This window comes from Phocoena sinus, chromosome 2 (assembly GCF_008692025.1).
Source record: "Phocoena sinus isolate mPhoSin1 chromosome 2, mPhoSin1.pri, whole genome shotgun sequence".
Lineage (NCBI taxonomy): Eukaryota > Metazoa > Chordata > Mammalia > Artiodactyla > Phocoenidae > Phocoena > Phocoena sinus.
In genome coordinates this window covers 89,890,945-89,915,134 of record NC_045764.1, presented here as the reverse complement: position 1 = coordinate 89,915,134, position 24,190 = coordinate 89,890,945, and the positions used below count along the sequence as shown (strand labels likewise).

Genomic DNA, 24,190 nt, shown 5'->3' with positions numbered 1-24,190 from the left:
CATGGCTTACAGATGTGTACTCTGCTTACCTCTCTCCTACCTTATCACCCTCCCCCCCTTACCTGTATACTTCAGTCACACTGTCCTTCTTTCTTTTCTTGAGACACACCAAGTTCATTCTCACTCTGGGGGCTTTGTGCTCACTAGTGCCTCTGTATGGAATACTTGTCATTGATTCCAGCTTAATTGTAACCTCTACTGACAGGCCTTCCATTCCACTCCAGTCACTCATCCCCCAGTTTTGTTTTCACCGTGGTATTTATCACTATTTGATGTCTTCTGTCAGTCCCTGTCCAATCAGAATGTAAGCTTCAGAAGAGCAGGGGCTTTTCCTTGGTCACCACTGTTTCTCAACCACCTAAAATGGTACCTGGTTCATAAAAGGGACTCTTGTGTTTTTTGATGAGTGCATGACCTTGTTTGTCAAAGTAAACCAAACATCCCATATCTCAAAGGAGATATTTATATAAAACACTCTTAGCTCAGCTAGGGCTACTTATAAAAAATGGCAACAGTGGAACAGTTTCCAAGGTCTATTGTTAGACATAACAAGGACTTGTCCCTTACATTAAGGACACTTGAAGCTTCACACATAGGAGATATAATGAAAGCCGTTTTCTTAACTTACAAACAAACTGCCACGCTTCATTCTATTATCTTTTTAATTATACCTCATTTTGCCTTGCCTTTTTAGGCACATAGTTCATAGTTTCTGAAGCATAAGAAAAGGTTTTGGGCAGGGTTCACCAATATATCAAGGCATACAACTGTCTTCAGACTCTCTGGATCGCTTTAGGCAAAACCCATACACAACTAATGTCTGATGTTAAACTCTTCCCACATATACGTATTCCGGAACAACCTGATCAGTAGATCAAGGCAAACCTACAAAGAGAAGAGGTGTTAACTCCGAACAACTTCCCTTTAAAATATTGTGTGATGTGATTAATATGTCTCTTTCCAGCAGATGGTAAGTTCTGAGAGATGACCTACATGTTGTTTGTGTGTTTACATCTTATTTACATTTGAGTTGTCCCTCAAATACTTCTTTAATGAAAAGTTCATCTTCTCAAACTAGTTCTTACCCTCAGATAGCTTAGCATGATAAATAATCAAAGTTCCTGGGAATAAATGGAAAGGTTTGGCTGAAGAAACAGGCCCCACGACCCTAACTTGGAGCAGACTGGTTACTCAGTAAGTACCAATGTCTAGAAATACTTCTAAAAGCAAGTTATCCTCCCTACTCTTGATTTAAAAGTAGTAGAGGGCTTCCCTGGTGGTGCAGTGGTTGAGAATCTGCCCACCAACGCAGGAGACACGGGTTCAATCCCTGGTCTGGGAAGATCCCACAGGCCGCGGAGCAATTGGGCCCGTGAGCCACAACTACTGAGCCTGCGCGTCTGGAGCCTGTGCTCCGCAACAAGAGAGGCCGCGACAGTGAGAGGCCCGCACACCGCGATGAAGAGTGGTCCCTGCTCGCCACAACTAGAGAAAGCCTTCGCACAGAAACGAAGACCCAACACAGCCAAAAATAAATGAATACATAAATAAATAAAGTAGTAGAGAAGTGACAGAACCTGGTCTGGGCTTGAATAGGGGGCTATGACCTTGTTTCCACAGTCACTTACTCCATCCTAGCCTCCAGCTGCTGTACCAATTGTTTGTCCACATGGTGACAGAACAGAGGAAGAAGGTTGCTGGGGAAGGCCAGGGGTTCTGCCAGAGAGGCTGTGGGCATCTGAGCTATCTCCCAGGCAGTGAGAACTACCATGTCTGTCCTGGAGGGCAGAGAAGTAATACATCAGCATCTTTGTATGCACGCAGGAAATAGGCTCAGGGCCCAGGTTTCTTATTGTCTTTCTACCACCACTATCACCCTCTGTACCTCCAGCAACTGAGAGAACATTTGCACATTTGGTATGTGCCAGGCAATGTTTAGTGCTTTACACACATCTTCCATCTCATTTAATCTTTAGATCTCTAACTGGTTAGTACCCTTATCCTTAGATCCCTAGTTTATAGATGAGGAAACAGGCTAAGCAAAGTAAAATAATGTGCCCCAATGTTATGTTCCTGATAAGTAACAGAAGCAGAATTCACACCTAGGTCTGTGAGTAATTAAAGGGACAAGCTTTAAGAGCCTACCTTACACTGCCTTCCATGGGGGACAATGCTCTAGGGCACTATAGAAAAAAAAAAAAAGGGCAGAACAGCTACAACTCTGTTTCTCTGTCCAACCTCCTCCCTGGTGCTTGAATAAACCACTCAGGAAACATCTCATCTGGCTCAGCCTATACATCCCAAGGGTACTGAAATAGTATTTAGAAGGCTTTTATGATCTTACCAAGCTGTGTGGTCACTGCTGGGTTCCTCTAGGGAAGAATCCAGTGATATCAGCTGTTCCCCATGACTTAGCAGGGCATAGAGCAAAGATATTCCAAACTGCAAGTGATAAAGTATCCAGAGTAAAGTTAGTTTACCCTAGGCATTCAGTGCTTCCCTGGCTCTGCTATTTCCCAACTAAGAGGGCAAGTTCACAGGTACAAATGGAGTCCAACACCCATAACCCCATCAAGTTTTATACTGGCTGGCCAAGAACTCTGAGCCCTTTCCAAGGAAACCACTGCTCTGAATAGTCCAAAAGATTCCTCTGGGGAGTTGATGAAATGCACACTTGTGGGCTCCACCCCCGGAATCAGAGACCATAGATCAGGAACAGACCCAGGAATCTGACGTGGGTAGGCTGTGGAGCCCATTTTAAGAGGCATTCCTTTAGGCAAGATCTTTAGAGGGGTTCACAAGATAATCCACTAGGTTATTAGAAGATACGAGGTCTTGCACATCTGGAGTCTCATCTTGTATTTATTATGTACCTAAGTATAGTGTTCCATGTACATGATTTATAAACACAGGTGGTATAGTTCAGCCGTTTTTTGGTAAAAGGGATTCACTATCAAAAATGTTTGGTGACTTCTGATCTAGAGGTGATAGCAGCACCACCATCAGGGAGCTTGTTAAAAAAGCAGCCCCACCCTGGGTCCATTCCAGATAGTACCTGGAGCCACCTGTTTAAAGACAAAAGCCTCCCGCGCGTGTTACCTGATTCTGCAGCACCACAGTGACTGGCCGCTCTGAGGAGCCAGGTGGTTGCAGCATGAGTCCCTGAAGTCCTTGGAGGAGTTCATGGAAGGTCAAGCGGCTGATACATTTGCCCAGAGGTTCGAATAACGTTTGCAGGGCCTGCAAGAAGGTCAGTAAGGGCCTCTCTCTGACTCCTCGACAACTTCACCTCTGGTCTCTTTCCGTGCTCACCAGCCTCTGGCCCCTTCTGGTCAGGTCAGATCTACCAGGCCTATCACCACTCAGGTGTCTCCATCCCTAGCACTGGTCCTTCAGTACCCACTTGTCTAGGATGCCTTCCCTAAGCGAAGTAGCTATGGGGCTCACCACTTATCAGGGGGCCCTGAGCTTCTCAACATCCAGAGCACATTCACACCTGTGTAACCATAGGCCTGTGGGTTTTCCTTTCTTCATTTGCCTGAAGATGATCAGCTGTTCTTGTGGTAGTTTGTTCTGTAACCCCCTCACCTGAGGGTAGCAGGGTCAACACTCCTTACTGCCCAGCACATTCTCTGGCTTCTCTGGGGGAGGGGATTGGAAGGAGGAGAAAGGGGAAGAGGAGGAGGAGTAAACATTCCTAACCCATCCACAGAACCGTCCTCTCCTCCACTCGATGCCACAGTACCTGATCAGCCACATCCCTCTTGACAAGGAGGGGCAGATGGCGGGTGATGGCCAGAAGAAGGCTGACAGTTCGATCTCGGGGCAGAAAGGGGAGCAGCCGGGCCACTAGGGCTTTTCCCTTCCTCACAGAGAGCACCTGCAGGAAGCCATCCGCTGCCTCCCTACAGGTGACATAGGAGAGCATTGCAGGGATCTGCATAGAGCAAAGGGCCACAGGCCAGAAAGGAGAGGCAGAAGCTAAGCCACTGTCTTTGCTGAGCCGTCCCTTCCTGGGCTGAGGTGTGACCCTCCCACACTCACTCCAGATTATTCTGTTCCTGGGTCTTTAAGGCCTGGAAGAGCTTCTCAAGCTGGTTGCTCTGCTGCTCACAGGGCTGTGCGGGCCCATCCTTCTGGCCCTCCTCTATCTCTAGTAACTGAAGGAACAGCTGGGAATGTGAGGGTGGGGAGAGAGGAAGAAGGGGTCAATGTGAGTATATCCTGTTCTCAAGGGAGGTGAGGAATTCACTGCTAAGGCTGATGTCTCACCTTCTCAATCCGGTACAACACCTGAAGCCTCTGACTGCTTGCAGCTCCTGTCTCCTAGAGAAAAAGTCCCTGGCTGTTAGCCACACCTCCACAGCAGCAGCCCAAGCCTAGGTGAGCTAGAACGTGATCTGGAAAGGCTAGACCACAAAGCCGGATCACTCTTGTTCCTCACTCTTAGGTCACGACCTGAACTCAAGCATGAGAGTGTTCCAGACCTTTCTCCAAAACCGGGGAGAGAAAAAGGCTGTAGGAAGATAATGCTCCTACCTGCTCCTGAGTTCCATGGGGCACAGCATCAATAGCTCGGCGAGGGCTAAAACATGTTGACACAGCTACCTGGCCCAGGGAACCCTCGATTCGAACCACTGCATGGAAGGAGTCAGACGGGCATGTGCCCCTCTGCTTTCCACCTGTGTCTACCCGGCTGTCCACCCCAACCCAGCAGGTCAGCCCCAGTCCTACCTGACTCATAAGCCTCCGCCTTCTGAATGTAAGGTGTGACCAGCTTGAAAGACTCAAACCTGCTCCTTCGCCCAAGCAGCTCTTCATCTGCCTGCTTCTTCTCTAGTTTCTGATAATATTCCTGAGAGTCCATGGATTAGTCAAATGTGTACTCATTGGCTGAACTTAGAGTTAGGGCTCTGCAATGCAACCTCTGAATATACCCTTGCCTACAGCATTCATTCCATAAATGCTCCTGGCACCTTAGGGCCTTATAGTAGCCACTATAATGCATCTTAAAGCACCCTAGGCCTCATGCCACCTGTTTCAGGGTCCCCATCCTAAGGACTTGAAGAGCTAGTACCACCACCAGATCTGATGGAAAGGCAGAGAGCAAAGCAGAGAGCCAGGAAGCAAATGTGTCCCAGGGTCTGCAACCTTCCTGCAATCTTTATTCCAGGTTACACATGGGACACCGCTATCCTTCCCCCTCCCTATTTTAATTTGGTGATCCTACCTGTGCTCTCCAAAATCAGTTATCTGATGGTACGAAGACCAATCAGCGGCTTGAAGTACAGAGAGGACACTACTTCAATTGGCCTCTAGGCCAGTTCTACGCTTGTGAGGATTTGTGCAGCAGCTCTAATATCTTAAGGAAGACTGTGAAATCCAGAACTAAAATAAAGCCACTGACTGAGAGACAAACAAGAATTTAAATACAGCTCCTTCATTGAACAGCAATGTCTAAAAGTCAAGAGTGGAAGATGATCACATTCAAGCAATCCTGGCAGAAGGCAGAGGGTTTTGAAGCTGGTGGGAAGTAAAGGAGGAAAGTAATGTCAATAGGAAGGAGATAAAGGTGGAAACCTCGGTAGGGGTCTCATGGAGGTTGAAGAGAAATTGAAATACAACTTAGACAACCCAAAACCCATGGACAAAGGGCAGACAGGAAGCAAACAGAAAGGAGTCCAAAAGCCTGCCAGCATTTGTTCAAGAAATTGAATTCCATTACTTATAAAAGTTCCCTGTGTTTTAGATCTTCAAAAGTAAAAAGTAAGTAGATGAATGTTTATTTTAAACAAGTCATTTCTGAGAGAAACCAAAGTGTACAAAGATGAAAGAGTCCTCATTTGCCGACTGAATAGGAGAAATTCTCAGCAAAGGACAGAGACAGAAACCTCAGAGTGTGTTTGGGGAATCATAACTAATCCCATGTGGCTGAAATTTAGGAGAAGAAGGGGAAGGAGTTTGGGATGTCAAGTGTAGAAATATGACCCCCATCGTTTAGCAATCATTCCTCCCACCTGAAGGGACGTGGCCACTGTGAGGGGAAGGGAGAATCTCAGAGGACCCACGGAGTCAGGCCCATTTGACGTCAAGGTCAGAGGCTGGGCAGAGCCCCTGGGGCTCACCTGGTAGTAATAGTCATCCAGGCGGGGGTTCTCACTCTGCAGCTGAACCATCTGCACTTTTACCACCCAGTCCTTCTCTTTTCGGGTCATGAGGTTAGCACAGGGGTCTGGCTGCTGAAACCAAGGCTTCTTGGCTGGGGGACTTCAAGCCAGGAGGAGTGTCCCTTTAGACCTACCCACCCCTGCCACAGAGAACTCCCCCAAGGAGTGGAGAGCTCGGAGCGGGATGTCGGGGGAGGACAGCAGAGTGCAGAGGTGGGCCAGCGTGTGAGAGGCTTAACTGGTGGGGCTTTGGGGGAGGTGCTCTGTCACAAGGGAAACCCCAGCATGCAGGGGGGCCCCCCCTTAATCCTGCTTCTCCTCTTGGTTTTACCTTGGTGGTCGACCATGCTGCTGCTGTTGCTTCAAGATCCGCTGGTGCTGAGGGTGGAGCTGGGTCAGATGACTGGGAAGACGTAGAAAGAAACTTGGGCTGGGTGGGAGCAAGCTCTCAGCCCCCCGCCCCCATTCCTTTAGCCTCTGGGAACCTCAGCCAGACATCTAAGGGACCCTACCTGCTTAGGACCCTGCCCAAGCGTCATCCACATGAGCATCGCTACCCTAGCTCAGCAGGGCTTACCTCCCCCTCCAGGATATGGTTTATCCCTGAAACTTGGCTACAGGAAATCCTGACACAATATAAAACCATTTGGCCTGGTTGTCAGGACTTCTGAGTCCTACTCTCAGTTCTGTCGTCCTGGCTGACCTCAGATAGTCCCTGGGCCTCCATTTCCTTACCTGTGAGGGGAAGGAATTGCACTCTACCACATCCTTCTCTTAGTGAGTTTCTCTCAGCATTTTCTGTGGCAGCTGGTAGAGGGGCAACCATGCCTCCTCAGCCCCTACCCTCCTGAGACTTCTGGAGAAGAGCTCAGCCTGTCCTGGACCCTGGGACACTGGGCACATCCGAACCAGTACCTGAGCCTAAGGGGCCACGAGGTTGACGGGCTGCAGAGGACAGATGGGTCTGGCGAGGGCAGTCGAGGTCCGAAGTGCGGGGCTGCAGTGCTGGTGCTGGGAAAGGCAGGCCGGAAAGGAAGTGGTGCCAGGTAGTCCAGGGTCTGGGAGAGGAATTTCAGGGTCTGGGAGAAGGGCATCTCCACCAATCCTGATTTTGCTGTTCACTGCCTTTCTGCCTCTATGGTCTCCTTTTCCTTCAATAACCTCACTCAACATTTTGCCATCTTGGGGCCCCTCGAGCCAGTTGTGAGGACGCCAGACTGTGGATCCCGTTCTTGTTTCCAACAGGTCTCTCACCTCCTAGGGAGCAACTCCACGGTCCCCGACAATGTGGGGGCCTGTGCTTTCCCCACTGTGTGTGAGTCAACTCCCTGCCCTTTCCTCTCTGAGCGTTCACTCAGATCTTGTCTTTAGCCACTGGGGCCATGCTTAGCTCTTTTCGGACACCTCTGAAGCTCTCCTCAGTCTGCAGTTCCCTTCTCTTCCCACTGCTGGATTTCTGGCAATTGCTCTACCCCAGACCATATGCTCCTTCTAGCACTAGGCTCAGTGCCGCTTATATTCTGTAAGATGGAATAGTTTGTCCTTTTCATAGGAAGGCCAGTTGTCCCAGTACCACCTCTGTTGTTTACCAAGCTACCCTGCATAAGGGGCGTTTCCCCCTTCCTACCCACACTTCACTTTGGGCACTGCATCTCCAGAGCAAGGTCAAGGGCACAGTGAACATAACGGAAATAAGGCCCAGGCGGCATGCTGCTTCTCAACACCCAGCCTATTTCTCACAGGATGGAGACTGGAGTGACTCACCTGCCACAGAAAGTGCAAGGAAGCAGGCGACATCCCCAGAACACCAGGGGCCTTGATTCCAGGGGAGCTGAGAAGACCTTTCTGGAATGAGAGGGAGGAAACACCAGGCTGGAATGAGCCCCTGTGGTATCATCTACATTCACCTGTGTTAATGGGGGGAGGGGAGCAGCAGGACCAACCATTTCCAATACGCAGGACAGTGGCAGCCTGGCCCTCCCTCAGTTTCAAAGTCAATACAATCAGGACCCCTCTCCTTCCACTGAAGGGAAGCCAGACTGGCATCTTAGGAGTTAAGCTGAAGCAGGGTCTGAGTAACTTCATTTCTACATGGGACTCCTTTGGGTCTCTCCACCTGCTAGGGGAATCCAAGGGAATAAAGACCAGGGACGGACTGGGAAGACATAGGGGCCCAGGGTCAAAGATGACTCGCTTTCACCACCAGGAGCAGGGCCGTGCATCTCTAGGTGATGCACGGCCCTGCAAGGACCTGGATTCAGGTGAGGGCAGCATCAGAAACTAAGTAGTTGACAGAAGAAAGGAGGGAAGGAAGGAGAGAGTCTTTACTGGGGTTCAAGCCTGACATAGAAAGTGTTAGCCCACCTAGAAAGGGGTGAAGAAGAGGAGAGAGATGTGTAGCCACAGCCTGTGAGATGCAGACAGTTCAGGACAACCCTCCCCCACGTCTTCCTGCTGTGCTACCTGGATGTTACGGACAGCGCTGAGGACAGCTGGATCCCCGAGATCATTCTCTTCCTCCTCCTCCAGGTCAGGGGCTAAATCTGGGTCCAGCTCCTCCTCCCTCTCTTCTTCATTTTGTTCCTCTTCCTCCAACTGGGAGGCACACACCAGCGCTTCCTTAAGAGCCAAGGGGTCACAGGACTTGCCTGGGCTTTGGTTTAAGTGGGTGCCTGAGGAGGAAGTAGACAGGGGTTCAGCTGGGAAGGGTCTGGTCTAGAGAGGATGCTTCTCTGTAGCACTTCTGTTCACAAGCCATGTCCAGCACCATCTTCAAACATCTTCTCTTGTTCTATGAGTTCAACTCAGCCTCACTACCCCAGGGCGCCTCTAACCATCCCCACTAGAGCAAACAGAACCTGGCAGGTGCCAATCACTTTCACTTTCTTCATCCCCTCTTCCATTGCCTCATTAGTCCCACCACAGGCTTCTCCACCTGCTCACCTCCTCTAACAGCCCTTTCTGTGCCTCTTTGATTAACCGAGTTCCAGCTGCCCTGACTCGTGACAATTTAACCTTAGTGGGCCAGGGATTTTTACATCTATCTGTTCGTTTAATTCTCACAACAACCATACAAGGCCGGTATTGATCATTTTTCTCTGAAGGTGAGGAAAACACAGGGCCCATAAAAGTTATCTCAGTCACTGTCATGATGTCGCTGGGAATCACTCCAAACCCATAGACATCCAAAACCCATGTCTATCCACTGAACCAGACCATCAAACTGCCGCACTCCTGGGCCTTTTATCAGATACCACAGACCACTTGGTGATACTACCTTTAAGGCATTTCATCTCTTCGGGCTGGCAGACTTGCTCCATGGCTGTTTCCTCTGGCGAGAGAGCATTGTCAGCCTCTGGAAGGTAAACCTGGGAAAAGGAAGAGACCCAGAGACCGTGTCCTGGGTAAGGATGGCGTGGCACCCAAACAGCCAAGGTCTTCCCCCAGCAAGGTTGTCAGAAAAGTTTTGACCCAGATCTCAAGGAGCAGGACCCTGGGCTCTCAGACTGCCCTAAACCTCCACCCTCTGACCTCACTTAGCCCAGCTCTAGGGAGCTGTCCTGCAAAGGGACAGAGAAGAGGAGCAGGGCTAGGAATTGGAGGTCACCACCAGCCTCGGTCTGTGCACAGGGCGGGGGCTCACAGCGACCTGGGTGGCGACACCTACCCCAGGACTGTGGCTATCCTTTCTGCTTAGCTTAGCCATGGCGGCCTGGGCCAGGCAGGCTCGGCTGCCACTGGCTTTAAGATTCCCAGCCCCTCCCCTGTTCCCCTGTTAAAGGGCCAGCATCCCCAACCACTGCAACCTGGTAGAAATGTCAGCACACAAACTCATGAGAAAGAAAACCCTTGAAAGGGCAAGAGAATTAAAGTGTGTTTTTATCCATCCATGGTTGTGAGTACAGTTTATTGGGATCACTATTTGGGAGCAGATATTTAAAAAGAGGATCCCTGTTTTCTAAACCCTTAATAGGAATTTTGCGAGGTTCTTTTCTCTTCAATCCCTAAGCTTTGCTCCATTAACTTGGATAGGAAATCCCTGGGTGGATCTTGAGGCAATTACTGAGCAGCCAAGTTCTCAGTGCTTCAGGGCAGGGTGCTTGTGGATCCCTAATGTCCACCTGGTGATGCTTGCCCTTCACTGTGTCCTTGAGTGCGCATGAGCTTGAGTCTACTAAGCACTCCTACTGAGGAGGGACCCCTGAGAATATAGAAGCCAGATCTTCGAGGTAAAAACACTTTTGCATGAGTTACACAGATAATCCCATATCTTCTTGGCTGCTTGCTGTAAGTGGAAAACTGGTTCAGAAGCTCAGGACTAAAAAGAAAAGGAAACAAAAACAAGCACCTCAGGAGTGCTGGTAGCAAAACCTGAGACCCATCTGCGCCTCATCTAGCCCCTCAGCGATTCTGGGTTCTGTGCCCACATCCTGTGTTCAGCTGAAGCACACAGGCTTTACAGAACTTCTGAATAAAATTAAAAATGAAGCTAATTCTCTAAATTAAAAATGCAAGTTAGGGCCCTATTGTCATGGTTATAGGGCCATGATTCTTGGTGCCTCTAAAGAAAAATATTCTTTTCAAAAGTTTTGCTGTAGGTAGAACCATATGGGTGAGGGAAAAAATTTAAATAGCCTGAAAGTTATTGAAATTATTTTCAAATATCTAATTGGGTTCAGGCCTTTTTGGTAATGCTATTCAGCTGTTTCTCTCAATAACTCCCTAATCATTTACCCTGGTATCATTATCAAAATGGCCAAATGGTGGGCTTCCCTGGTGGCACAGTGGTTAAGAATCTGTCTGCCAATGCAGGAGACATGGGTTTGAGCCCTGGTCTGGGAAGATCCCACATGCCACGGAGCAACTAAGCCTGTGCACCACAACTACTGAGCCTGCGCTTTAGAGCCTGTGAGCCACAACTACTATGCCCGTGTGCTACAGCTACTGAAGGCTGCATGCCTAGAGCCTGTACTCTGCAACAAGAGAAGCCACTGCAGTGAGAAGCCTGCAGCACCACGACGAAGAGTAGCCCTCGCTCGCGGCAACTAGAGAAATCCTGTGTGCAGCAAAGAAGACCCAACACAGCCAAAAATAAAAATAAATTAATAAATTAATTTTTTTAAAAAGGGCCAAATGGTGACTTTCAGGGTTCCAGAAGTGATCTGTCAGATTGTTATAGAGACCAGGTGTTGGGGGAGATTCAGTTGCTGTATGCAGAACTTTTTTTTTTTTTTTTTTTTGCGGTACGCGGGCCTCTCACTGTTGTGGCCTCTCGTTGTGGAGCACAGGCTCCAGACGCGCAGGCTCAGCGGCCATGGCTCACGGGCCCAGCAGCTCCGCGGCATGTGGGATCTTCCCGGACCGGGGCACGAACCCATGTCTCCTGCATCGGCAGGTGGACTCTCAACCACTGCGCCACCAGGGAAGACCCAGAACTTCATTTTGAAGGCACTTCCTTGTACCAACTAGTACCAGAGCAGGTGGACTAGGGGTAGTCTGCAAGATTACAGCCCTCTCTTGGCTATTTGAAGTTTCACTTGGGACCTAGAGCCTTTTGTAAAAGTCCCTTCCCCTTTTGAAGTCTTATATGTCTACTGATCCTTCAGATTTTCTAGCTTTCTGCCATAGTTTGTGCTAAGTTTAAGCCAAGCCTGTGCTAGCCTTGAGGCATAGGCAGTGAATGAGCCAATGCTACTGGTGGACTCTTAGAACTTCCCATAATAGAATAAGAAGTACAGACAGCTTAACAGGACTTTTGGATCAGATAAAAGATATATTAGAACTGTATAGCACAGGGAACTATATGCAGTATCCTGTGATAAATCATAATGGAAAAGAATATAAAAAAATATGTGTGTGTGTATATATATATATATATATATATATATATATATAGAACTGAATCCCTTTGCTGTTCAGAAGAAATTAACACAGCATTATAAATCAACTATAGTTCAATTTAAAAAAAAAGATACATTACAAAGGTTGGGACTTCCCTGGTGGCACAGTGGGTAAGACTCTGTGCTCCCAATGCAGGGGGCCTGGGTTCGATCCCTGGTCAGGGAACTAGATTCCACATGCATGCCGCAACTGAGAGTTCACATGCCACAACTAAGGAGCCTGCATGCCGCAATTAAGGAGCCGGCGAGCTGCAACTGAGCCCGTTTGCCACAACTAAGACCCCATGCAACTAACTAACTAAATAAATATTAAAAAAAGGAAATGTTTACATTTGCTGAATAAAACACCTAAGGACTCTTCCACTTTTATGGGGAGATTTTTAATCCATTATTTCAGTTTCTTTAATGGTTGTCAGTCTATTCTGGTTTTCAATTTCTTTTTGAAGCTGTTTTGTTCAATTATATATCTTCTAGGAATGTGTCCATTCCCTGTGTGAGTTTTCAAATTTATTGGCATAAAGTTGTTCATAGTATAAGAGTATCTTTCAAATCCATGCTATACCTGTACTTTGTCCCCCTTTTAACTTCTAACATTATTTATATATTATCCCCTACTTTTTTCTTTTTCCCAGAGTCTATATATTTTATTAGTCTTTTCAAAACATCACACATAAGTCAGGGTTTCTGCAGGGATAAATAGGACACTGAAATTGGATAATTTTAATAAAATTAAATTTATTAAGATAGAATTTTAATAAAAGGATATTTATAAATGTATAGAAAAAATATAGTGCAATCGTAAAGAATAGTACAGTCCCCTGGGACTAGTAACAGTTGGTAGTAACCACTTTAGGCAAGAGAATGGAGTGTGGTTACCAGAACCTGGAGACCAAAGTAAATTCTTATGGAGCAAAGTTTTAAATATTAAAAAAAAAAATTAAACCTCAAAAATATACAAAGAAAATAGTGTAAAAATTTCTTTTTAAATGTGCAGTGAGTAGAGAAAGCCCTTCTAACCATGACCCCAAACCATAAGCCATGAAGGGTGACTGATGAATTTGCCTACATAAAAATGTCCAGCTTCTGAGTGTCAAAAAATAAAGCCATAAACAAAGAGCCATAAACAAAGTCAAAAGAACTTTATTTTGATCTGGTAATCTTATATTTACCTTTAAAAATTATTTAAAAGGACTTTTAGGTGAAGATTCTCTGTAATGTTTCTGAATTTTGAGGACTCAGAAAAAGAGATATTTATGTTAAACCCAGATCCTTTTATCCATATTTCCTTCACAACTGCTGGTAATCAATATTATCCTATCAGCACCCATGTCAAAATTAACATAACACTGTTGATGTATAATATAAAAATAAGAGAGCTATTTTCTCTCACATTTACTTTTAAAATCTTATCCTTAGTTATGTGCTGAATATCTTGTAACAGAACATTGCATCCTGTGGAGACTGAGAAATCTTTTACCATGTTCTCACTTCTTCAAAAGGAAAATTCGTCCTAATTTAAATAAATATGACTTTGTATTTTTAATTAATTATCGAAATGTGTCTTAATCCATTTGAGCCACTATAACAAAATACCAGAGACTGGGTAGCTTATAAACAACAGAAACTTATTTCTCACAGTTCTGGGAGGCTAGTTCAAGATCAAGGTGCCAGCAGATTTGGTGTCTGGTGAGAACCCACTTTCTGGTTCGCAGATGGTGCCTTCTCACTGTATCCACACATGGTAAGAGGGATGGGCAAGGGAACTCTCTGGGGTTTCTTTTATAAGGGTACTGATCTGATTCATGAGGGCTCTACCCTCATGACATAACCACCTCCCAGAGGCCCCCTCCTCCTAATACCATCACCTTGGGGGATAGGATTTCAACATATGAATTTGAGGGGGGACACAGATATTTAGTCCAAAGCCATGACCTTTGAGGAATATGGGCTAAGGATATAAAACTACTATTTTTTTAACCGATATTTTATGTTGAATTGCAATATTTGGTTATAAAAATCTCAAAAATGATATTGTTTCCCAAAACAATGCTTCTATTTACATTATAGGACAGGTGCATATGTAGACAAAGAAAAATTGAGACTTTGTTTTCCAAATCTATATTCAATCTATAATCACGTAATTACATTTCTGTGATTAATCTGTAATTCTCACATCTATAAAGAAACTCCTGGTTAAGAGAAACTTTTAAAAAGAGATTGTTGGGTGCTGCATTTAGTCTTAATGTTTGTTTGTTTATTTATTAAAAATTCTACTTTCTTCATTTCAATGTTCATTCATTTATTTTATTTTTTTAATATTTATTTATTTGGTTGCGCTGGGTCTTAATTGCAGCAGGTGGGTCCCTTAGTTGCGGCATGCAAACTCCTGATTGCAGCATGCATGTGGGATCTAGTTCCCTGACTAGGGATCGAACCTAGGCCCCCTGCATCGGGAGCATGGAGACTTATCCACTACGTCACCAGGGAAGTCTCAATGTTCATTCATTTAAATCACCTATAATATTTGGAAAAAATTTTCACCTTAGGAAAGTGCAGTTTAGGGTTTCATTGAATTATACCTAAGCTCTAAAATATTTCTGTTACACAAAATTGAATGAATTACAATTGAATAAATAAGATTACATAAACAGGGGCTTCCCTGGTGGCGCAGTGGTTGAGAGTCCGTCTGCTAATGCAGGGGACACGGGTTCGTGCCCCGGTCAGGGAAGATCCCACATGCCGCGGAGCGGCTGGGCCAGTGAGCCACGGCCGCTGAGCCTGCACGTCCGGAGCCTGTGCTCCGCAACGGGAGAGGCCACAACAGTGAGAGGCCCGCGTACCGCAAAAAAAAAAAAAAGATTACATAAACAGACAAAAGTGAAGATTTTCCTTTCACATTTAAATTATATTTGTTTTACACGTAAGACTGCCTGAAAACAAGTTGGAAGAGACTATTAGTGACAGTGACAGTTTATTGCATTTTTCAGCATCTTTTTTTTGTGTGTGTGGTACGTGGGCCTCTCACTGTTGTGGCCTCTCCCGTTGCGGAGCACAGGCTCCGGACACGCAGGCTCAGCGGCCATGGTTCACAGGCCTAGCCACTCCGCGGCATGTGGAATCTTCCCGGAGCGGGGCACGAACCCGAACCCGTGTTCCCTGCATCGGCAGGCGGACTCTCAACCACTGTGCCACCAGGGAAGCCCTTTTTTTTTCCATGTTAAATAGTTGGGAGTATTAAGTTCAACTTTCCTGCTTATTTTCAAAAAGATGGATTATCATAAAACCTGAATGGCTGACAGTACTACCATGACCATTAAATTGTTCATGGATCAGAACTCAACTCTGTCGAAGTTGCTTCCTTGTAAATTTTGATCATGAGTTTTAAATGCTCTAAGCAGAATGTGGATATGACTACATTTGCCTAACCGTGATTTGATTCTGATGATGGTTCCAGGATGTCTTTTGGTTTCATATCCAAATCATCTGTGCCTATAATATATTTTCTCCTATGCTTGGTCCTGTTCCCCCATATTATCCAGGATTAATTCAGAGGGAGTCACCTTTCAGAAATGGTGCTGAATGTATATTCACCAACCTTAGTGTCCACCATGTGTACTCTACCTGATTTTCTCTGTTCATAAACTGAGGTTTTCATTCCTGGAGAGGCAAGATGAAAATCAATATCTTTTCTTGCTTTATCTGAAACGTGGTAGTTGATCTCCACTGAGGTGAAAGTCACTGTACAGAAGAGCTGAGGCTAGCTCAGGAGCAGGCTGGCTCTTGTCACCCATCCTGTTGGAAGAGGTGGACTCATCCAAGTTGTCTGAGAACCTCCAGATAGCGGTGTCAATTGTCCTCAGAGCTGGGAGCATAGTCAGAGAACGGGAGAGATCCAGGTTGGGCTGCAATCACTTTCTGAACACTTGTGGGCCTCTGTGCCTCAGTACCCTCTTCCTCCTAGTGTTTTATTTTGAAAATTTTCAGTCCTACAAAAAGTTGAGAGAATAATAAAATTAACTTCTGTGTATCTTTTACTTAGCAGTTGATAACATTCTGCTTAGCAATATTCTTTATTTTTTTATTTTTTAAAATTAGTTAATTAATTTATTTTTGGCTGTGTTGGGTCTTCATTGCAGCCTGCGGGATTTCTCTAGTTGTGTAGAGCGGGGGCTACTCTTTGTTGCGGTGTGCGGGCTTTTCATTGAGGTAACTTCTCTTGTTGCAGAGCACGGGCTTCAGTAGTTGTGATATGCAGGTTCAGTAGTTGTGGCTCGTGGGCTCCAGAGCGCAGGCTCAGTAGTTGCGGTGCACAGCCTTAGTTGCTCCGCGGCATGTGGGATCTTCCTGACCCGTGTTCCTTGCACTGGCAGGAAGATTCTTAACCCCTGATTCACCAGGGAAGTCCCGCAATATTCTTTAAATAAATTCCTTCTCTGCTACATCAGGCAGTGTCTGTCCCAAGTGATCAGGGACGTTGGCTGACAGACTGTGAACAGGAAATTCACAGAAGAAAAACAAATAACAAAGTAAACATGTGAAACATCTCAAACATTTCCTCCTTGAGAAAATAATTTCCCCAGATGAGCCCAGTGCCCAGCACCTAGCAAGGTGATAGTAAAGGTTTGTAGAATCTGAATGATTGCTGTGAACACTGAGGCCTGATGGATAGGCTGGGGCCAGGCTAAGAAGAAAGAAGCCAAAGCATTGGGACACCTTTGTCGTGGGGAATAGAGGGCTCCTCTCCTTACTCTCCTTCCCTGCTCAGCACTGGCAACAGCAGGTACAGCAGGAGTGGTTTGGCCCACTGGGTGCGTGGTGTCAGAGAAATAGTCCAGAAATGTCAGGGCCACATCACTGGGGCTGACCCAGCTCAGTCGGGGCAGTGGTAGGAGGGGGAGGACCAAGGCTCCTGACCAAGCCAGGCTCCAGCAAAACTCCTCCCCCCTCAGCTGCTGAGCTGATGATAGCCCTCCCTCACACGAGAGTACCCAAAATGCGCTGCGTGGCCAGATCCGGTTAACCGACAGGTAAAGACAGCATTGAAAAGGCAAATATTTACACTAAGCTAGGCTCCTGGCAACCAAGGCTCAAAACTGTAGGATTCTGCAGCAGTACGAAGGGGGTTTGTTTCTTTTTTTCTTGCTGCTGTTATAAATTACCACAAACCTGATGGCTTCAAACAACACAATTTATCATCCTACAGTTCTGTAAGTCAGAAGTCCAACACAAGTCTCCTGGGCTTAAAATTAAGGCAGGGCTGCTTTCCTTTCTGCAGACTATGGGAGATTCCATGTCCTTACCTTTCCCACCTTCTAGAAGTTGCCTACATTCCTTGACTCATGCTCCCTCCTTCATCTGCAAAACCAGCATGCTGCATCTCCCTGATCATACTTCTGTAGTCACATCTCCCTCTGACCACAGTCAGGAAAGTTCTCTGCTTTTTTTTTTTTTACCACTCAGCGAGGCATGCAGGATCCTAGTTCCCCAACCATGGATCAAACTGGTGCCCCCTGCGGTGGAAGCTCAGAGTCCTAACCACTGGACCACCAGGGAAGTCCCAAAGTTCTCTGCTGTTAAGTCCTATGTGGTTACACTGGGCTGATCCCAATCATCTCTGATAATCTCCCCATCTCAAGGTCCCTAACCTTAATCACACCTGCAAAGCCCTTTATGCCATGTAAGGTAACATATTCACAGGTTCCAGGAATTAGGCTATGAACATCCTTTTTTGGGGGGAGGGCGGAAGGGGGGGAGGCATTAGTCTCCCTACCACAAGGTGTGGTAAGGAGAAAAGTATAATATTGTTAATGATAAGTAGGCAGCTCTGTACATAACGACATGGATAGTATCGATGATATATTATGAAATGGAAATAAGCAAGTTCAGTAAGTATTTATAGAATGATCCAAATTTTGTGGAATCTCCCTTGCCCCCAATAAATGCTGAATGAATTCTCTCTGAGCCGCACCCAACTGTTCATAGCCTGGCTTCTTCGGGGAGATGGTGGAGCCTACCTCACCCACTCAACTCTCAAGGCACTGGTTTCTTCACAGTCCTCTTTTAGGAGAAGAGTTTAGAAAGGTCCAAGACACCAGAGAGTAGAGAGGAAAGGATCTGATGCAGCTTCAGCATAGCAGGGGACAGCCAGAAAGGACCACACACTGCAATTGGCCAGAGGCAAGTGTCAGCCAAGCAATGTGGAAAGTGAGAAGGTGAGGCTTACAGGAATTTGCCAAAAGGGAAAAAGGGCATTTGAAGGAGAGTCTTTGTTTTTAATAGTGCTGAATAGAATCCAAGGCAGGATAGAAAATCCAAGTAGGAATTCTGCAGTTTTAAGTAGGTTCTGAGATGCAGACCCAAGGACCTATGAGAGGAAAACACCCATGAAAGGAGGCTGTGCCAGTAACTTAAGTCACTGGGCGTAGCATTCCCCAGGGACGGTGCCCGATCCTTGGCTCCTGGGATTGTCCTGTTGTCCCCACAGTGTCAGCGGGTCTTGGCTTCAGCATTTCCCTAATGCTCTCTCCATCCAACCTGAGGATCAATGCTACCTCTAACTCCCTTTATGCTTTTAGTGAGCACTGAGTTCTTAACACATAATAATAGCAGTCTCTGTAGTTATAATTTTAAAATTCCTCACCTTCCAAACTATATACAATATATATCCATGAAGGGATAGGCACCAAAACTTAACAATGTTTCCTGAGGAGAGGACAGTGAGATGGGAAGAGACACAGGAAGGCAACTTTCACTTTCACTCAGTAGACCTGTTTGTATTTTTGCAACAGACATACATTCATGTATCAGAATTGTAATTAAAAATAAAAAGTGCTTGAAACACTGTGGTTACTACTGTTTATAGTTCTGTACTGCTTGATTTATTTTATACCAAGTCTGTGTGGTTTTCCCAATAAAATCACTCTGACAATTGGAAGAGCGTGGTGGTTACACACAAGCCTGTGAGGCAGAGATTCCTCACCAACGAGATACTTCACCTGTCTCAACTTTAGGCGTCCCACATACTCTCCCTCAATTAGTGAGAATAGTACTTGCCTTCCCGGGATCTTGTGAGGTTTTTTCCCTCCTTTGTATGGAGTCTGACTTCGTAACTATCAGGAAACAAAACAGCTCCCCTCTGTGTCCCATTTCCTTTGGGTCTGTTTCCTGTTATGTAACAGCACAAATCTAAGAATTCAGTCGGCATGAACACCTTAGGTGGCTGCTAATAAATTAATTATTGGGCTGATTTGAACTCTAGATTGGATTCTCCTGGTTGGCAGTCTGGAATCTTCTGATTTATCCTTACAGTATTTCCATTTGCCACAAAGCCTGCACTCAACTGACATTGGCTGTATTCAATGGAATTTAACACAGAAGACTGAGGATTGCCAGCCCCAAAACAGATCTAACCAGGACTGACTTTTCTGTTAATTCTATTTTTCTAACTGAAGCATAGTTGATTTACAACGCTGCGCCAATCCCCGCTGCACAGCAAAGTGACTCAGTTATACACAGAGACATGCTTTCAGGATGGACTTCTGAGCAGGCAACCACCTTCACACTCATTAAATTAAACCATTTAACGAGAGTTCTCTCTGGATTGAAGGGTCACTGTGGTTTTAAATGTCCTCTTTATAGTTTTTCGTATTTTTAATTTATTTTTAATTAAAAAATTTATTTATTTATTTATTTTGGTCATGCTGTGCAGCTTGTGGGATCTTAGTTCCCCAACCAGGGATCAACCCCTGGGCCCCTGCAGTGGAAGCTTGGAGTCCTAACCACTGGACCATCAGGGAATTCCCTATAGGTTTTTGATTGTCCCAATTTTCTACCACATGCATATATTATTTCTGTGGGCAGACAAAAACAAATGTGAGTTAAATAAAAACTACCATATATTGGTAGTTTTTGTTGTTCCTGCTTGTCTGCACCTTCTCATATGCTTTTAATCGTTGGCCTGATCCAAGCCACCCAACGAACCGTTTCCCACGAACCCCTTCTCAGAAGTGGTTGTCTAGTGGACATTACGAGGCCTTTCGAATCACATGGACCAGCATTTGAATCATAGCTCAGAGCTAACGTGGACGAGCATCTTAATTCTCTGAAACTGTCTCTTTATCTGTAAAAGAAAGTACGACCTACCTTCTGGATTGTTGTGGTTTGGGTCAGCAGCTTCACAAACTTTAATGTGTATACGACTCACCTGGGATGTTGCTAAAATGCAGGCTCTGATTTAGCAGGTCTAGGATGGGCCCGAGTGTCTCCATCTCTAAGAGCTCCAAGGTGTTGCTGATGTTGTGATGCATGTACCATACTTTGATTAGCGACATAACATTTGAAAGAGCCCAGGCACAAATGCCCTACGTGTGCTTTTACCTCTCCTTCCAGGGGGCCTGGATTTTCTGGCTGTCTGATGAGTTCACCCCCAAAAAAGTGCTGACTGAGATCCACTGAGGTGCAACGCAACTCATTTGAGCTTTAAGCTATTCCTAGTTTCTCCCCACTTCAGTATCCTTCTTTTTCTTTCTGTTCAAGGACTTCATTCTTCCATGGCCTAACAAAGATACAGGTACCTGTGCTTTTAGGTTTTTTTTTTTTGTTTTTGGCCGCACCACGCCGCATGTGGAACTTCCTTGCCCAGGGGTTGAACCCATGCCCCCTGCACTGGAAGCGAAGAGTCTTATTAGGTTATTTTTGTTTTAAAGGAGCTTTCCTGAGGTGTAATTGACATATGATAAATTACACTTAAAGTATACACTTTAATAAGTTCTACTACATGTGTACACTTGAGAAACCATCATCATACTCAAGATAATGGATAAAGTGTCCTTGGGCTCCTGATGCTCCCTCCACCCTCTGGAAACCAACCATCTGTTACATAGATTAGTCTGCTTTTTCTAGAGTTTTTTTTTTTTTTTTTTTTTTTTTTTTATGTTGGGGGTAGGAGTTTATTAATTTATTTTATTTATTTTTGCTGTGTTGGGTCTTCGTTTCTGTGCGAGGGCTTTCTCTAGTTGCGGCGAGCGGGGGCCACTCTTCATCGCAGTGCACGGGCCTCTCACTGTCGCGGTCTCTCTTGTTGCGGAGCACAGGCTCCAGACGCGCAGGCTCAGTAGTTGTGGCTCACGGGCCTAGTTGCTCCGCGGCATGTGGGTTCCTCCCAGACCAGGGCTCGAACCCGTGTCCCCTGCATTAGCAGGCAGATTCTCAACCACTGCGCCACCAGGGAAGCCCCTAGAGTTTTAAATAAAAAGAATCATACAGCACGTACTCTTTCTTTGTCTTGCTTTTTTCCTTCAGCCTCATTATTTCATCCATTATTCTGTGTACCAATAGTTCATGCCTTGTCTATTCAATGATTTTTTAAAATTTATTAATTTATTTTTGGCTGTGTTGGGTCTTCGTTTCTGTGCGACGGCTTTCTCTAGTTGCGGCGAGCGGGGGCCACTCTTCATCGCAGTGCACGGGCCTCTCACTGTCGCGGTCTCTCTTGTTGCGGAGCACAGGCTCCAGACACGCAGGCTCAGTAGTCGTGGCTCATGGACCTAGTTGCCCCGCGGCATGTGGGATCTTCCCAGACCAGGGCTCGAACTTGTGCCGCCTGCATTGGCAGGCAGATCCTCAACCACTGCGCCACCAGGGAAGCCTCCATGCCTTATTTATTGCTGATAGTATTCCATCATATGGATAGCTGTCACAGTTTGTTCATCCATTCGCCTGTTGATGGAAGTTTGGATTGTTTCCAATTTCTGGCTGTTACCAATAAAGCTGCTTTGAACAGTTTTGTACAAGTCCTCATCATGAAAATACACTTTCATTTTCTCTTGGGTAAATACCCAGAGTGGAATGGTTGGATCATATGGCCAGCATATGTTTAACTTTTTTAAAAACTGAAACTGTTTTTCAAAGTAGTTGTACCATTTTCCATTCCCAAAAAGAGTGTATGAAGTCCCAGTTCTTCCACATTCAGAAAATATTTACTATTATGAATAACATTTATTGTACAAAATTTTTTTAGAAAAGTCATTAGGCCAAAAAAAAAAAAAAAAAATCTGTCATTCATCCCACGAATGGGAGATAACACTGTTAAAAGGTCATGTTTGTACATTTCCAGAAGTTTGCCCTCCTAGGCAAACAGTGGTCTCCTTTTTAAAAAAAACCTGAAAAAATATAATTTTCTCTGTCTTCACTGTTTTTTTTTAAAAAAGTGTTTTAAAAACTGGTTTTCCAAGTGAATAGATCAGATTCTATCTTTTAAGAATTTTAAGTACTCCAGTATTTGTCTGTGATGTGGTAAACAAAGAATATAGAGGTGACCACCAGCCCTGTCTCTTCCTATGCTCCCAAGGCACTAGAAAACAATTCAGGGCTTCCCTGGTGGCGCAGTGGTTGAGAGCCCGCCTGCCAATACAGGGGGCGTGGGTTCGTGCCCTGGTCCGGGAGGATCCCACATGCCACGGAGTGGCTGGGCCCGTGAGCCATGGCCGCTGGGCCTGCGCGTCCGGAGCCTGTGCTCCGCAACGGCAGAGGCCGCAACAGTGAGAGGCCCATGTACTGAAAAAGAAAAAAAAAAAAAAAAAACAAAAAAAAAAAAAATTCAACACTAACATTCTTGCGTTAAGACCCTTAAATGAGTTAACAACAAACAAACAAACAAAAGGGAGGGACAGGAGTGTCTTTACTCATAACTTTATGCCTAACCATTATTCTTTCATTTCGAGAGAGTTATAAAGAGCTGATAGAAAAAATAGGTAACTAGCATCAATAATCATAGTACACTTCTTAATCATTACTGAACACTCCCTCTGTGCTCCCTGGGGCTCTCTCCGTGCCATTATCTCCTTTCATTAGGTCTGCAGAGAGTATCCTTTTTCTAGTTTAGACACAACCACCACAGTAGGGATAGTTGAAACCTCTACAAACATGTAAAAGAAATCCAGATGACATTGGTTGAGCTCTTTGGGGAAGCACCACCCAACACCCTTCAAGTAAAAACCAGGGTGATTTCCAAGATCTCTGCCCCTCCCCCTCCCCATGGTTCACTTCCTCTTCTGAGTGTTCCACTCAGAAAAGATCCCTGTTCTCAGCCACCAGTTGATGTCAGCATCTTTTTATGGTATCTCTGGAGTGGAGGTTTCCTTAAGGAGTCTAATACTGACAGGCTCTTAAGAGTCAGTAGGCCTAACTTCTTTGGCTGGGCCCACAGCAGATGCAACCCAAATTCTCACTAAAATTGCCCAGTCCTCTATCTTCCAAGTGTCTGAAGCACGAATGACAAATGAATCAGGCCCATCTGAAAACTAACACTTACCCTTTGTTTTCATATCCATAAAAATGTAACCGGGTAATTCCTACATCCTAATGTTTACTCACGTATTCCCTCGCATGTTCATTCGTTCTTTCATTCGTAGGTCCATCCATCCATCCTTCCATCCATCCATCCATTCACTCATTCAGTCAGTTTACCAAGTATGTACTCCATGCCAAGCACCATTCTAGTGTGGTAATTTGCAGGGAATGATGTTCCTCAAGGGCTCGGTAAAGTCTAACGCTCTAAGCAGTTACTGCTTTTACCTTTTACTATCAGGGGTCATTTCCCCACAAATCAACAAAACAAAGAAAATTACCTAAACTACAGAGGCAAGATACAGGCCAGACTTTCTCCACACAGGGTTTTTCCCTGAAGGGACTCAGGAAGCAAGCAGGTCCTCCTTCACTCTGGACGGTTCTCTGAGCTGTCCTCATGAGGCCTCGAGGTTTCTGGACGACTTTTCTTGCCCAAAGAATCCCAAAGCCCTACAGCGTACTTCCGGGCTGTAATTGTGAACCCAAGTTCTGATTCTGCCCAGTACCATTCAATCTCTGTCCTTACTCTCATTAATTTTTCTGGGCTTCAGTTTTCCCGATCGAAAACCAGGTTCTAGGCTCCTAACTCGCTGGGGCATGCCTGGGGAGCAAGTGCCTTAGCGTTTCTGATGCTGTTCCGAAAAGCGAAGGTTCCTCCAGACTGAAGCTCTCGGGTGGGCGGCCCGCGCCCCAAGCTTGGACGCGCACTCCTGATAAGAGGGCGCCGATGTACAGACAGCGAAACCACCCGGTTCAACCCTGCCTTCCCAAGCATCA

At 45.8% G+C, this 24,190-nt stretch overlaps 1 protein-coding gene across 6 annotated transcripts; it reads right to left on the bottom strand.

Annotated features, from left to right (window-relative positions):
- Positions 1 to 660: 660 nt before the first annotated feature.
- Positions 661 to 24,180, bottom strand: PATL2 (PAT1 homolog 2). 6 transcript variants are annotated; one of them, XM_032622397.1, is made up of 18 exons: positions 23,695 to 24,180; positions 15,689 to 16,053; positions 10,422 to 10,485; positions 9,445 to 9,535; positions 8,631 to 8,839; positions 7,932 to 8,012; positions 7,083 to 7,225; positions 6,499 to 6,570; positions 6,126 to 6,267; positions 4,735 to 4,855; positions 4,540 to 4,637; positions 4,273 to 4,326; positions 4,045 to 4,172; positions 3,746 to 3,905; positions 3,100 to 3,240; positions 2,345 to 2,442; positions 1,629 to 1,778; positions 661 to 885 (listed from the first exon to the last, which is right to left on the bottom strand). In XM_032622397.1, exons 4-18 carry the CDS (start codon positions 9,485 to 9,487, stop codon positions 867 to 869), a joined length of 1,659 nt encoding a protein of 552 aa, XP_032478288.1. In that variant the 5' UTR covers positions 9,488 to 9,535; positions 10,422 to 10,485; positions 15,689 to 16,053; positions 23,695 to 24,180; the 3' UTR covers positions 661 to 866. The 6 variants fall into 6 exon arrangements, with proteins under 6 accessions (XP_032478288.1, XP_032478287.1, XP_032478291.1 ...); XM_032622396.1 differs by lacking the exon at positions 10,422 to 10,485; XM_032622400.1 differs by lacking the exons at positions 1,629 to 1,778; positions 10,422 to 10,485.
- Positions 24,181 to 24,190: the final 10 nt, after the last annotated feature.